Source organism: Acartia tonsa, chromosome 7 (assembly GCF_053477335.1).
Source record: "Acartia tonsa isolate MP-2025a chromosome 7, ASM5347733v1, whole genome shotgun sequence".
In the NCBI taxonomy this organism is placed as follows: Eukaryota; Metazoa; Arthropoda; class Copepoda; order Calanoida; family Acartiidae; genus Acartia; species Acartia tonsa.
In genome coordinates this window covers 20,034,213-20,049,760 of record NC_137266.1, presented here as the reverse complement: position 1 = coordinate 20,049,760, position 15,548 = coordinate 20,034,213, and the positions used below count along the sequence as shown (strand labels likewise).

General features: G+C 31.2%; 1 protein-coding gene across 2 annotated transcripts in view; it reads left to right on the top strand.

Annotated features, from left to right (window-relative positions):
* Positions 1 to 15,548, top strand: part of LOC145325027 (histone-lysine N-methyltransferase eggless-like) — a 45,854-nt gene that overhangs the window by 18,813 nt on the left and 11,493 nt on the right. For both annotated transcript variants that reach the window (XM_080167816.1, XM_080167815.1), the window contains exon 35: positions 361 to 486. In XM_080167816.1, coding sequence (XP_080023942.1) covers positions 361 to 486 — 126 coding nt within the window. The remainder of the gene's footprint in view (positions 1 to 360; positions 487 to 15,548) is intronic.

Below are 15,548 nucleotides of genomic sequence, written 5' to 3'. Positions count from 1 at the left end.
TTTGTACGGATTATATTAATATCTTTTAATGCAAATTGTCACAAATAAACAATGCTCAGTGAGTGAGGAACAGACTATCAGTTCTAAAAAAAGAAAAACTAGAGAGAATATGCAAAAACAGGAAAATCATGAAACCTTAGGTACCAAAAAGAACGTTTTTATGACTGACAATATGGCATAGGAATCTTCAAACAAAAATCAGCTGACTACATCTAATGGCAGCCGAGAAAATCATATTTCTCCCTAATTTTGCGGACGGACGGACTGACGGACAGACAAAGTGAATTATAAATAAGCTTAGTTACCTAAACAAAACTGAATTTTTAAAGAAATGTCTTGATGTACTAACATTTGTTTCAGGGAGGATTTATCTGTATCTACGTTGGAAAGTTATTTGGTGTGGATGAGTCCAATTATCAGGGAAAGAATCATGGAGATGAATACTTTGCTGATCTTGATCTCATTGAGAACGTTGAAAAACAGAAGGTAGGAATATCTTATTTTCTTTTTTTAGACTAAATGATCTGGTTTTTATGAAAGATTGTTAAGAACTAGAAACTCTTTTATCTCCCTAATTGATAGAATTTTAAACTTCAAGTATTCTAAATTTTTGAGGAATTTTTGAAACCGCTTTTTTTCAATGTATTATCCATTTAGTGTTACTTTGACTTTTCCAAAGCTTTTGATAGTTGATTTGTCTTCTTGGTTATCTAAACAAGAGAGGATTACTGATTATAGTTTACAGAAAAATAGAAAATAGAAATAGCTTTTTAGCAATTTTAAAAGATGATTTGGTCATTGACATTTATCCCTAGTAATCTCAAAACGTGTAAGTAAGCAATTAACATTTTTTTTGGCTTACTTAAATGTGCCATTGTGCCATTTTTGTGGTAAATTACTGATAAGCCATAAAGAATACTAATTGCTTACTTATATCAGCATTCTACAACAATTTGGTCTTACTTGTGAGATAAAAGAGGGTGGAGTAAATAAATACTCAGTAATTTATCAACAAATTGGATGATTTGGTATATAAGCCAAATAAGCATTTATTGTGATTGATTGCTTATAAGTAATCTATCAAAAAATTGTATGATTTGGTATATAAGCCAAATAAGCATTTATTGTGATTGACTGCTTGTAAGTAATTTATGAAAAAATAGCATGATTTGGTATATAAGCCAAATAAGCAATCATTTTCATTGATTGCTTATAAGTAATTTATGAAAAAATTGTATGATTTGGTATATAAGCCAAATAAGCAATCATTTTCATTGATTGCTTGTAATTAATTTATCAAAAAATTGTATGATTTAGTATATAAGCCAAATAAGCATTTATTGTGATTGATTGCTTTTAAGTAATGTATCAAAAAATTGCATGATTCGGTATATAAGCCAAATAAGCATTTATTGTGATTGATTGCTTATAAGTAATATATCAAAAAATTACATGATTTGGTATATAAGCAAAATAAGCATTTATTGTGATTGATTGCTTATAAGTAATCTATCAATAAATTGCATGATTTGGTATATAAGCCAAATAAGCATTTATTGTTATTGATTACTTATAAGTAATTTATCAAAAAATTAGATGATTTAGTATATAAGCAAAATAAGCATTTATTGTGATTGACTGCTTGTAAGTAATTTATGAAAAAATAGCATGATTTGGTATATAAGCCAAATAAGCATTTGTTGTGATTGATTGCTTATAAGTAATTTATGAAAAAATAGCATAATTTGGTATATAAGCCAAATAAGTAATAATTTTCATTGATTGCTTATAAGTAGTTTATGAAAAAATAGCATGATATGGTTTGTAAGCCAAATAAGCAATAACTTTCATTAATTACTTATAAGTTATTTATAAAAAAATTGCTTTATTTGGTATATAAGCCAAATAAGCCCATTGTCCCCTTCATTCCTGGTAGCAAAGGTAAAATTAAAACATGGATATTTAAATTTAAGATATATAAATAGATTGATAGATAGTTAGATAATTAGATAGATAGATAGAGAGAGAGAAAGAGAAAGTGAAAAAGAGAGGGACATTGATTGAGAGGGAGAGAGATCAAGAGAGTGTGTGTGATAGAGAGAGAGAGAGAATTTGAGAAATAATAAAAGAGAAAGATAGATAGATATTTTGCTCTTCTATAAATAGATAGAAAGAAAGTAAAATTTCCTTATATGGATGTAACTGAATGTCTATTTGTTTGCCTGTACCTCAAGATCTCGCTTACTACTATTTCTCCTTTACAGTGACACTTTTTATGGTTCCTGGGAAAGTTTATAACTATTTCAAAAGAGGGTACAAACACCCAACTAAGAAAATTGCCCCAGAAAAATTAACTCCCACCAATTTTTTTTGTTCGTCTTCAGAAATCTTGCTTACCACTGAAGCAATTATTTGGCCATTTTTCCCCTACCCTTTATTTTTTTTGTAAAAATTATAAAAAAATCCATCAATTGAAATTCTTCTGGACTAAAACCAGTTAGAAATGAAATTGTTTTTAGAAAACATGAAATTTAACTAATTTAATTACTTATAAGCAATCAATCATAATAAATGCTCATTTGGCTTCTATACTAAATCATGGAATTTTTGGACAAAATACTTATCAGCAATCAATGAAAATTATTGCTTATTTGGCTTAAATACCAAATCATGCCATTTTTTCATTAATTACTTATAAGTAATCAATGAAATGTATTGCTTATTTGGCATATATCAGCTAAATTTTTCTTTTTTTCATAAACTGCTTCCAGGAAGGAAGGAATTAACAACTATATTTTAGATAAGCATGTACTACTAGAGGATAATTTAGTATTTTGGTAACATAAAATGCTTTGTTTAATTAAAAAATTATTTCTGCTCTTTACCTGGATAACCCTGCATTTTTGCTTGCATCCTGTGCCTGCCTGGATGAAGATATTAAAAAAATTCAAACTCTCAATTATGTGTCATACCTGTGTTTAAAAACTCACTCAGCTAAACACGAAGAAAATGAGAGAAAAAAACGGAAAGGGCTGTCCTGAATGCCCCTCCCCCCTAACCATTAAGGGTTAACAAGCATAATTAACTATAAATCATCCAAGCTTTTTAAATATTTTATATTTTTCCTCATATCTTTGGTGTTTATGGTCCAATTTTCAAAATTGTTGTAGTTAAGAATATCAAAATTAAATTATGAAATTCCTTCCACAATTATAAGTACTTTTAAGAAATCAATTAAAATTATTGCATTTTATATAACAAATCATGCAATCTTTTTTATAAGTTACTTATAAGTAATCAATGAAAATTATTGCTTATTTGGCTTATATACCAAATCATGCAATTTTTTTATTAATAACTTATAAGTAATCAATGAAAAATGTTGCTTATTTGGCTTATATACCAAATAAAGCAATTTTTTTTTATAAATAACTTATAAGTAATTAATGAAAGTTATTGCTTATTTGGCTTACAAACCATATCATGCTATTTTTTCATAAACTACTTATAAGCAATCAATGAAAATTATTACTTATTTGGCTAATATACCAAATTATGCTATTTTTTCATAAATTACTTATAAGCAATCAATCACAACAAATGCTTATTTGGCTTATATACCAAATTATGCTATTTTTTCATAAATTACTTATAAGCAATCAATCACAATAAATGCTTATTTGGCTTATATACCAAATCATCTAATTTTTTGATAAATTACTTACAAGCAATCAATCACAATAAATGCTTATTTGGCTTATATACCAAATCATGGAATTTTTTGATAGATAACTTATAAGCAATCAATCTCATTTATTGCTTATTTGGCTTATATACCAAATCATGCAATTTTTTGATAGAATACTTATAAGCAATCAATCACATTTATTACTTATTTGGCTTATATACCAAATCATCCAATTTTTTGATAAATTAGTTACAAGCAATCAATCACAATAAATGCTTAATTGGCTTATGTACCAAATCATCCAATTTTTTGATAAATTACTTACAAGCAATCAATCACATTTGTTGCTTATTTGGCTTATATCAGCCAAATCTTCTCTTTTTTTCATAAACTGCTTACAGGAAGGAAGGTATTAATTATTACTCCTCCTTCTTTTTCTTCACTTCAACTTATATAAGCCACTTTTACTGTAAATGACTGAGTATTTATTTACTCCACCCTCTTTTAACTCACAAGTATTGTTGATATATAAAGTAGTAAGTTTTTTATGTCTGTAGAAAATAACCTCAATAACAGCTGAACCTATAAAATTATCTTTTACGGTGAACCTTCCATTAGGTCCTGAGATGGTTTTAGGCTATCTTATTTTTATTCCTTATAACAAAGTAACAGGATCTTTGTATATATGTATGTCTGTCTGTACCAAAGGATTGATCCAACTGCTGAACCAATATGTTTCTCCTATACATGGAAGCTTCCTATAGGTCCTAAGATGGTTTTAGGCTATTTTATTTTTATTCCTTATAATAAAGTAACAGTACCTTTGTCTGTATGTCTGTCTGTTTTGTACCTAAGGATCTTGCTAACTGCTGAACCAATATGGTTCTCCTATACACAGAAGCTTCCTACAGGTCCTTAGATGGTTTTAGGCTATTTTTTTTATTCCATATAATAAAGTAACAGTACCTTTGTCTGTATGTCTGTCTCTCTTTACCTTAGGATCTTGATAACTGCTGAACCAATATGGTTCTCCTATACACTTATAGGTTTAGAGGTTTTTTATGTGGCTTATAAAGACCTTTCTATAGACGCCTTAATAAGATTTTTCACCCAATCCTAGCCAATTTGGCTTTCAAAAGACAGACCCATCAAACATAGAGATATGACTGCTCTGTCTTAAAAAAAAGAACAGACCGTCTTATGTACTTAAAATCTCGTAGATAAACCCCATGTTTAGAATTTTTGATGGGGCACGTCAATATCTTTCTATAGACACCTTAATCAGGTTTCTAACACAATCTTAGCCATTTTGATATCAAAAAGAAAGATCTATCACACATCAAGAACTGTAGAGACCTGTCATGTCTAAAAGTTTGATGAAAATTGAAAAACTGCTTGATACAGGATAATATTTATGGACATACTTACATTTTTAGAACTTGATTATAGAGTTGCTTTGCTTATAATATTGCACTTTGTTGTCCCAGGAATCAGTATACAAAAATTCAGACCAATCGGATAATTAGGACACTTATAAATTTGTTGTTAAAATGTAAAAAATCAACATGTTTAAAATGGACGTACGGACATTCTGGTAATGATTATAGAGTTGCTACGCTTTCTAACTTGTACCTAACTTCTACAGGAATCACCATACAAAGTTTGAAATCGCTAGGACAATTTTGACATGCCTAAATTATTGAAAAAAGCTATAGGTTACGGACAGACGGACCGACCCTAATTATAGAAAAGCTTCACTTTTAAAACAGTATATGAATTTAAAAATTAGAATTATTTATAGCATCGTATTATTGTTAGCTTTCTGCAGAAATTAGATTTAAAAATTTAAAAGTTTAAAACCAGTTTTGTTAGCTCTGAATGGTCGAAGGATCTGGCAAAGAAAACTGATTTTATTTTTATGGTTTTTATTTTAATGCTCGTGGAAAATTGTCTAGAATTTTTTAGTATGGATTAGAACCGGTTCTAATTCAGCGGATTTTAATTGGTTTCGAAGCCATACTGGAAAAAATATTTTTGGTACTAGAGCATACTGAAAAAACATTATATCCTGTTTTCTATGAATACAAAAATGTACATAAGATTAAAACCAGTTTAGTTTACCCGTGCCTTTGCAATCTCGGGCTAACAAAACTGGTTTAAAATCACACAAAAAAAATGTAAAAAAAATTTAAAAATCAACATATTTCAATTGGACATACAAACTTTCTGTTCATAGAGTTGCTACGCTTCTTAAATAATAATACACAGGAATCACCACCTACAGTTTGAAATTGATAGGACAATTCTAAATCGACATAGTGTATGAACAGACGGACGCACAGACCCTTATCATAAACAAATAAGATTATTGAAATTACATCACCAAGCCGGGATTTGACATTATTATTGCATTGTATTATAGACAACTTTCAGTGTAAAGTAAAATCCTTATACTTAAGTAACAGAATGTTTGTTTGTCTGTGTGTCTGTCTGTGTGTATGTATCTTGCTTACCGCTGAACTGATCGGGTTCTCCTTATCAGGGTAGATTCTCATGGTTTCTGGAAAGGTTTATAACTATTTTGGGGGAGGGTACAACCACCCTCCCAAGAGAAATGACAAAAAATCAAAGTTTTAAAAAATATATGGGAGACTTCAACGTAATAAAAAGAGAATTATCGTAAAATAAAGAAGTAATGTAGAGACTTTGAACTGTTTTTAACCTATTTTTAAAACGAATATAAAAAATATACTATGACACCAGTAGAATCAGACTGCAGAGCCTAAATTTGAATTAAATCCCCAATAAACTTTTTTGGGGGGATTTAAATATAAATTTTTACTGTTGCCGTGATCATTTTGACCGAAGCAAAAGGTTTTTTTAAAATTTGTTTTGCTTCATAAATATTGTATTCTGGTATAGAGTAAAATTAGGCCTTATGATTTTACTATAAAAATTCACTAAAAAGCTAATTCTTTATAATATATCAACGAATTAACATTAACATGTTTCTGTTCTCTCACTTCTTTTAAAAACATAAAAATTGGCTGCAAAGGGTTAAATGACAACAAATGTTTATGCAATACAACAAATTTATTTTTGTCACATATACAAATGCGTTATAAAATAAGATTATTCAAACTTATTTTTTAAAATAATTTTAAAAAGAATGTATCTTTTATGTGTATGGTTTTCATTCTTTTCATTTTAATTAAATAAAAATTATTTAACTACATTGGAAATAAGTCACTTTGTATATATACCAGTATAAAACTTTGGGTACCAGTATACAACTTTGGGTACCAGTATAAAACATTGGGTACCAGTATAAAACTTTGGGTACAGTATAAAACTTTGGTTACCTCTATAAAACTTTGGGTACAGTATAAACCCCCCCCCCCCCAACAGATTTTACCCTGGGGGTAAATTTTTTAGGGGGTGTAATTACCCCCCAAACAGATTTTGGGAGGGGGTATTCATCCTGTCTCCCAACAGATTCCAGGAGGTTTAATTGCAAATTTTACCCCATAGGTAAAAATTTTGGGTGGTAAAAAAATTTCCAGCACGCTTCGTGCGCAATTTGACCTCCCCCCAAAAATAAAAAAGTTTGAATGCCCTTGGGATTAATAACTAGTCCTCCTCATTTTACTTCACTTCAACTGATATAAGCAACTTTTACTATAAATGTCTGAGGATTAATTTACTCCACCCACTTTTAACTCACAAGTAAGACCAAATTGTTGTAGATTGCTGACATAAGTAAGCATTTTATATTTATGTGGCTGATCAGTAATTTACCACAAAGATGGCACAATTAAATAAGCATTTTACTTATTTTTGCCTTCTTACACAGGAAGACATTACTAGGGATATCTATGATAAATAATTGAGCTCTTGTAATCGTTACTTATATCTTGCCACTAACGCCGTAATTGTGCGTCTTACGTGGATTCTACATATGACATCTTTTGTTGGGCGCTTGGAGTTCTAGAAAAAAGTATTTTTAGGGCAAGTCCTTAAAATAATTCCCAAGACTACTTTTATTGGATGAAAAGTTTTGAAACGCGTTTACGCCGCTTAAAATTGCCGATATTGCCGTAACGAAGCATTGTAGGCAGGTGACACAGAATTTAACTTTGGTCAGGCTTGATCAGTTCTACAATTTTGTATTTTATGATGACACCCGTAAAACGACTCCTTCCATGAGTTTTGTTAGCACAAAAAGTGTAAATGTACATTAGCTTGAATGATAAATGCGATGGTTGCTTTAGTTTGTATATGCACGTTTGTTTGTGTGTGTGTGTGTGTGAGTGAGTGTGCGCGGGTCAGACTCAGTTTATTTTTACCTGCCTAGAGTGAAGCATTGAATGAGTGTTAATGTTAAAAGTTATAAAAGTTTAAATTCAAAGCCTTGTATGTGAAAGCAAATATTATGTTAACAATGCTGTAAACATTTTAAAATTCGAATATTAAAGAATATTGTTTGAATTTTATTATGTTAATATTGCAATGTTGATAAAATCACACTTTAAAGAAATAAACCATAACAAACAAACAAATATCATGCATACTTGTTGTGTATATATAAGGTAGGGGTATATATTATGACTAGTAAAATACTTTTTAGTATGGCTTCGAAACCGAATAATTTTCGCTGGATTAGAACCGGTTCTAAGACATACTATAAAATCATTTATTGTATCGTATTATATCAAGTATTCTACGCATTTTTTTAAAAATATTTTTTCTCTTACAATTTTATATTTTTAAATCCACGGAAAGCTGTTTTGTGTTTATAATACGATGCTATAAATAACTATTTCAATGTGGCTACGAATCTAATTTTTCTCTCTTGATTTAATAGGTTTTGATTCATACTGAAAAAAATGTATTATATTGTAGACAATTATCAAAAACAGAAATTTACTTGTGCGATAACTGTTTACAGTATGCGCAATTACAATTATAAAACGGGATCCCTTTTGTAGATTAAATTTATTGGTGGAAAAGTTTGGACACTTTGTAGACACACCATACCCAGTAATGTAGGGATCATTGAGCAGTAAATTACATTTATACCTAAGGAGGGAGGGTACATATATTAGACTGTATTTTCACAGGTACCCAAAATTTTATTATCATCCTCGCTTATATTTAGCTTAAAAACTTTGGGTACTTTTATTCAATTTTGATTGGTTGGTTCCAAACAAGTAGTGCTCAATCAAAAATTTTAATCTATAACAGGGGTAATTTTATTTTCTGTATGGCTTTGAAACCGATTAATATCCGCGGTATTAGAACCGGTTCAAAGCCATACTGGAAAAATGTGTAATGTATTATGATAACACAATTTTTTATGAATATCATAATGAAAAAACCATAATATCAATGCCAGATTTTTAAGCCCTGGACTTCGGCCCCTCAGGGATAACAAAACCAGAATAAACCTTTTAATTTTACTATCCGCAGAATGCTGTCTATAATTAGATGCAATAAATAACTATTATCATCATTGGGGATGTATTTCAATTAAACATTCATTGTCTTATCCCAATAAAAATTGGCGCTTTCACTCAGGGTACCTTGTTGAGCACTGAAACCCTGAAACCTTTGAATTTAAAAGACAGCTCTTACATGCCTTATTAACAAAAAGGTATTGACGGAGATATAGACATAAACACATGGGTATACCGACGGAAAGACAATTTCAAAATTTGTATGGTGATTCTTGTGGTAGATAGGTAGACTTTAAAAATCGTAGGAACTCTATAATCGTTACATGAATGTCCGTACGTCCATTCTAAACAGGAAATTTTTGTGTTTAATAATTATTCAATTGATCTGATTTCTGGAATACTGATTCCTAGGACAATAAAGTACAATTTTGTAAGCGTAGCATCTTTAAAAATGTAAGTATGTCCTTAAACATTATCCTGTATTAAGCAGTTTTTCAACAAATTTACTCAAAATTTTTGTTTCAACCGTTAAACATTTATATTCTTCAGTTCTGACACTCTAAAAGTGTTAATGTTTATTTATCACACCTTTTCAGAGCTTCGCTTTTATGGATGTTGTCATCTTTGTTTACCTATTTTGATGCCACCCTTTAAATTTAAGAGCTAATCATTTTGTTATTTAAAATTACTTGTTTTAAATTAGTAAATGTGTTAATGTTAGGCTTTATTTCTTAAAACGTTTTTATGATGCATTTGTTTGAGCAAGCAAGGAGGGAGGTGCCATTGGACCGTAAATTTCACTTGTACCCAAAGTTTTATAACCAGTTAAACTTGGAAGGGACACTGGGTTCTTTATTTCACTTTTACCCAAAGTTGTATACTGCTTTATCTTATTTGTTTGCTCAGAAACATTTCAACCAACAGTTTTAATATTTGGAAGGATAATCATGTTTCTCGTATTCATTCGAATCCGGTGGATAGGAACCGGTTCTCATCCATACGAAAAAACTATGTCTAGCATCGTATTTTATCCAGCTTTCTACGAATATAGAAATGTACAATCATAAGATTAAAACCAGTTTTTTTAGCCGGCGCCTTCGGCACCTCGGGGCTAAAAAACTAGTTTTAATCTCATAATTGTACTTTCTATATCCGCGGAAAGCCGTTTATAATACGATGCGAGAAATAACTATTATTATCATTTGGGATGTATTTCAATTTGTCGTCCATTATCTTCTCCCTTAACCCGCAGCCATGTCTCAATACGTACCGCATTCTCGTCGTAGGTTCGAATCTCGGTACGACACCGCGTCACAACTAAAGACATTAAAAATGGGTCCAACTGCTGCTATATCAGATGCGCGACATAAATAGTTAGAGTGGGGGGAATGCCTTGGCCTAAAACAAGCATAACTCATTACTATTTCACAGTTAGGACTTCTCGGACAAAGGTCGTACAATCAAAGGTTTGGTTATCTGATGCGTCTTGATTGAGGGCGTTACATTGCAATTTAAAATGCAGTGCATGTTCAAAGGTGACGTGGAGAGGACTTCTACTCGAAGCGTCACCACGCCCACAAAGTCAAATCTTATCCCTTAAGATCCCTGTTCTCAAAGTTTAAAATCCACAATCTTTAAACTGTATACAAATAGTTTTAAATGTTCGTAAAATCAAGGTGAAATTTTTATTAATGATTTTAATGTTATGTTATACTATCAGGGATCTTAAGATTTATTTATCATCATTGTCTAATCCCTTAGTTGTGCATGACTTTAGGTCAATTCCTGCATGTCCCCATTTTGTCGCGCAACTGACCTACTCTGCGGGGCAATCACATAACCCAACTTAACCTAAAATAACCTATCAAAATCTCATAAACCAAGGATGCTTGATACAGGATAATGTTTATGTACATACTTACATTTTTAGGACTTGATTATAGGGTTACTTTGCTTATAATATTGTACTGTGTTGTCCCAGAAACCAATATATAAAAATTTAAAATGGATGCATGGACATTCTGGTAATGATTATAGAGTTGCTGCGCTTTATAAATCATACCAAACTACTACAGGAATCACCATGCAAAGTTTGAAATCAATAGGATAATTCTAACATGCCTAAATTAACGAAAAAAAGCTATCCGTTCCGGATGTATGGACAGACGTACTTACGGACGGACGTACCAACCCTTATTTCAGAAAGCTTCGCTTTTAAAATTACGATGAAACACCCCTTGCCACTATACCCAAATTTTATTATCGCAGGAATCTAAAGGGATAAGACAATGGCAGATTAATTGTTGTACAATTACATCCTCAATGATGGTAAACAAAATTACCCCTTCTATGGATTACAATTAGGAGTGGACGTTTAGACACTATCCTTATACTAAAGTAACAGGGTGTTTGTCTGTTTGTGTGTCTGTACTAAAGGATCTCGCTAAATGCTGAACCGATCGGGTTCTCCTTAACAGGGTAGCTTCTTCAGGTCCCGGGAAGGTTTATAACTATTTTCTTGGGGATCGGGACACCCCCAACCCCCCAAAAAATGAAAAATACTCCCCCTTAGAAAAAAAGTTTAATTTTTTAACAAAAATTAAAAATGATGGGGGGAATCCTCCCCCCCCCAAAAAAATTTCCACCCCCCAACATATTTTATATTTTTTTCCTTTTTCTTTTAAAATCTAAAATAAGAAATTGGGTTATCAAATTCGACTAATGTAATTGGTCAGCTTAATAACTTATATTGAATTTTGATTGCTTGGTTCAAAAATAGCTGTGTCAAAACTTTTTGACCAATGATTTATTTATTTCTTATCGTAAATGGGAAATTTACATCAATTTATCGTCCATTGTCTTATTCCTTAATATTCCTGGTAAAAAATAAAATTTAGTTTGAAGTAAAAACAAAACAAAAACATACATGCTCAAAAAAAACATTAACGCTTTCACTTGAAGTACCTTGTTGAGCACTGGAACTAGGCAAGGTTACCCAAAGTTTTATCTTAAGTTCTATTTTAAGTTACCTCTCTGTGTCCTGTCTCTCCTTGTAATATAATTGAACTGGCGCTTCGCCCCTAGCCTTTAGGGGCTTTGCCCCAAGAGGTAATTAATAAAAAAAATTGGAGAAGCAACCACTTTTTTTTAACATATTTGAAAAAAAAGCAGATTTTAGATTTTGGTGCTGCGAACCATAATTTTATGAGTTATCCATAATGCTTTCTTTTCAATCTTTTATTAAATTTTTTTTTTGGGAGGGGGAGTTGGGGGTGTCTCACCCCCAAGAAAATAGCTTAAAACCATCACAGGACCAGTAAGTATATTCCCTGAAAAGTAGAGCCCATTCGGTTCAGCATTCATAGAGACGGACAGACAGACATCGTTCTACTTTGTACTACAAAAGACACAACTTGCAAAATGAAAAGACAGAGCTTGTAAGACAAAAGACACAGCTTTTCTCAAGACAAAAGACACGACTTGCCTGAGAAAAGAGAGAGCTTTTAGGGGCACTATGATGTGTGTCTATTCTGGAAAGTCTACGTTGACTAATAGTAATTTTTAAAAGCGATGCTTTTCTATAATTAGGGTCGGTCCGTCGGTCTGTACGTCACAGACAGTTAGCTCTTTTTGTTAATTTAGATAGATTAGAATTGTCCTATCGATTCCAAACTTTGCATGATGAATCCTATAGTAGTTAGGTACAATTTAGAAAGCGTAGCAACTCTATAATCAATATCAGAATGTCCATACGTCCTTTTTAAACATGTCGATTTTTAACTTTTTTTTACAACAAATTTTTGTATGTTAAAATTACCCGATTCTTCTGATTTTTAAAAAACTGATTCCTATTCCAACAAGGTACAATGTTATAAGCGAAGCATTTCTATAAACAAGTCCTAAAAATGTAAGTATGTCCTTAAACAGTATCATCAATTTATGCAGTTTTGCAACAAATTTACTTACAATATTGTTTGTACTAATGCATTTAATATTCTGCTAATTCAGTTCTGACAATCGACAAGTGTTAACGTTCGTTTGTCATTCCATTTCAGAGCTTCGCTTTTATGGATGTTGTCATCCTTGTTATAATTGAATTATCAGGAACTAGCAGAGAATGAGTGGGGACAATGGGCTGATTATTACACTAGTCCCCAAAGTTTTACAATAACGTTTTCTTATTCGCTGGCTTAATAACTTTGGGGACTTTTATTGGATTTTTAATAGTTAGGTTATTAAGTATGGTAGTGGTTAAACCTTAACCTTTCTACTAAAAAAGTGTTACCCACAAAAAAGATTTATTGTAATTGAGGTGCTTACATAAATTTATCGTCCATTGTCTTATCTCCTTAGATTCCTGGTAAGATCAAATATTAAGTCTATAATGAAAATAAGGATAGTTCAAGGGAGGGAGGGGACCATGGGCTATTTTATACAATAGTCCCCATAGTTTTATAATAATTTTTTCCTATTTGTTGGCCTAACAACTTACTTTGGGGATTGGTTGGTTCATTAAGTTGAGTATCCAAAAGTTTTAACCACTAATTGTAATGGAAGATTTTTGTTTTATCATCGGGGATGTACATTAATTTATCGGCCTTTATCTTTTCCCTGTAGATCCCTGCATTAAAGCAATAATAAATAAGAAACAATATAGTTATTTTAATTTCGTCTAGTGTCACATCCCTTCACGATCCATACAATGCTTTACTCTGGTGGGCCTTCACGTCTGCATATTGTCATATTGTCTCCTTTACAGTTAAGCTTCTTATAGGTCCTGGGAAGGTTTTAAACTATTTTTGGGGAGGGTATCTTCACGCCCCCCCAAACAAAAAATACTTTTTAACTCTTTTGAAGCTCAAATTCAAAATAGGCTGAGGTTGACTTTTCCCCCTCCTACCCCTAGATGCTTCTAGGGGTGTAGCTGTTAGTTAATTATCATAAAGAAAGACAAAAATAACCCTTTCCTTTGTTATATATTTCAAATACTAACATTTAAAAAATATGCAAACAAGAATAGTCATTTCATAAGAATCACATCAATAAAAAGTAGACTTTCTTAATCAAGAATAATAAGATCATAGGTAGGGCAACAATAACAATTAAACCTTTTTAAATCTTTATATTTATTCATAAGAAGCTCAGCAATAACAATCTACATCTTCTTATATAAACCCTAATCAATTGGATATAGATAGCTGATTACTTTTTAGTAGCGAAGCTACTCTATAATTCAAAATGTCCGTCCACCCGCCTGTCTGTTTGTCCGTCCGTCCGTCCGTCCCCATATCTTTGGTGATTATGGTCCAATTTTCAAAATTTTTGTAGTTAAGAATATCAAAATTAATTTTCCAGTTGTTTCAAAAAACATCCATGGTGATTGGACTGCACTTTAGCAGGTTTTTGGCTATTTTTATATTTTTACATATTTCCCAATATCAAGTATATACTTTTAAGAATATTTTGAGTGTTAATTAAAATTATGCATTAAATTAAATTAAAATAGGCACGTCAGAATTTTTCTATCAATTTCAAAATTTGTATAGTGATTCTTGTGGTAGATAGGTAGACTTCAGAAATCGTAGGAACTCTATAATTGTTACCTGAATTCTAAACAGCTAATTTTTGTGTTATATAATTTTTTGATTGATCTGATTTTTGAAATACTGATTCCTAGGACAACAAAGTATAATTTTGTAAGCGTAGCATCTATAAAAATGTAAGTATGTCCTTAAACATTATTCTGTATCTAAGCAGTTTTTCAACAAATTTACTCAAAATTTTGTTTCATCTTTTAAACATTTATATTCTGATTATTTAGTTCTGACACTCTAAAAGTGTTAATGTTCATTTATCACACCTTTTCTTCGCTTTTTTGGATGTTGTCATCCTTGTTTACCTATTTTGACCCCACCCTTTTAAATTTTTTTATGAGCAAATCATTTTGTTATTTAAATTTCCTTGTTTTAAATTAGTAAATGGGTTAATGTTTGGCTTTATTTCTTAAAACGTTTTTAAGATGCATTTGTTTGAGCAAACAAGGAGGGAGGTTTGTGACATTAATAGTTTGAGTATGGGGAATGTCTTGGTTTAAAACAGGTGCAACTCATTACCATGCAGTTAGGACCTCTAGACAAAATTCGTGCAATTAAAGATTTGGCTATCTATTTGGTGTTACCTTACTTAATACCCTTGGGCGATTGAGCGCGTTACATTGCAATTTAGACACAGAGTAGGTTCAAGGTGGGGCGGAGAGGACTTTTACCCAAAGCGTCACCGAGCCCCTAGCTAGAGGTAATACTGGTATAAGGACAAGTATGTTCATAAGAAGAACAGCATTATTTTACTATACTGAATTTAACATGGACAAGTATAAATATAAGTAGAGCAGCAATATTATACAA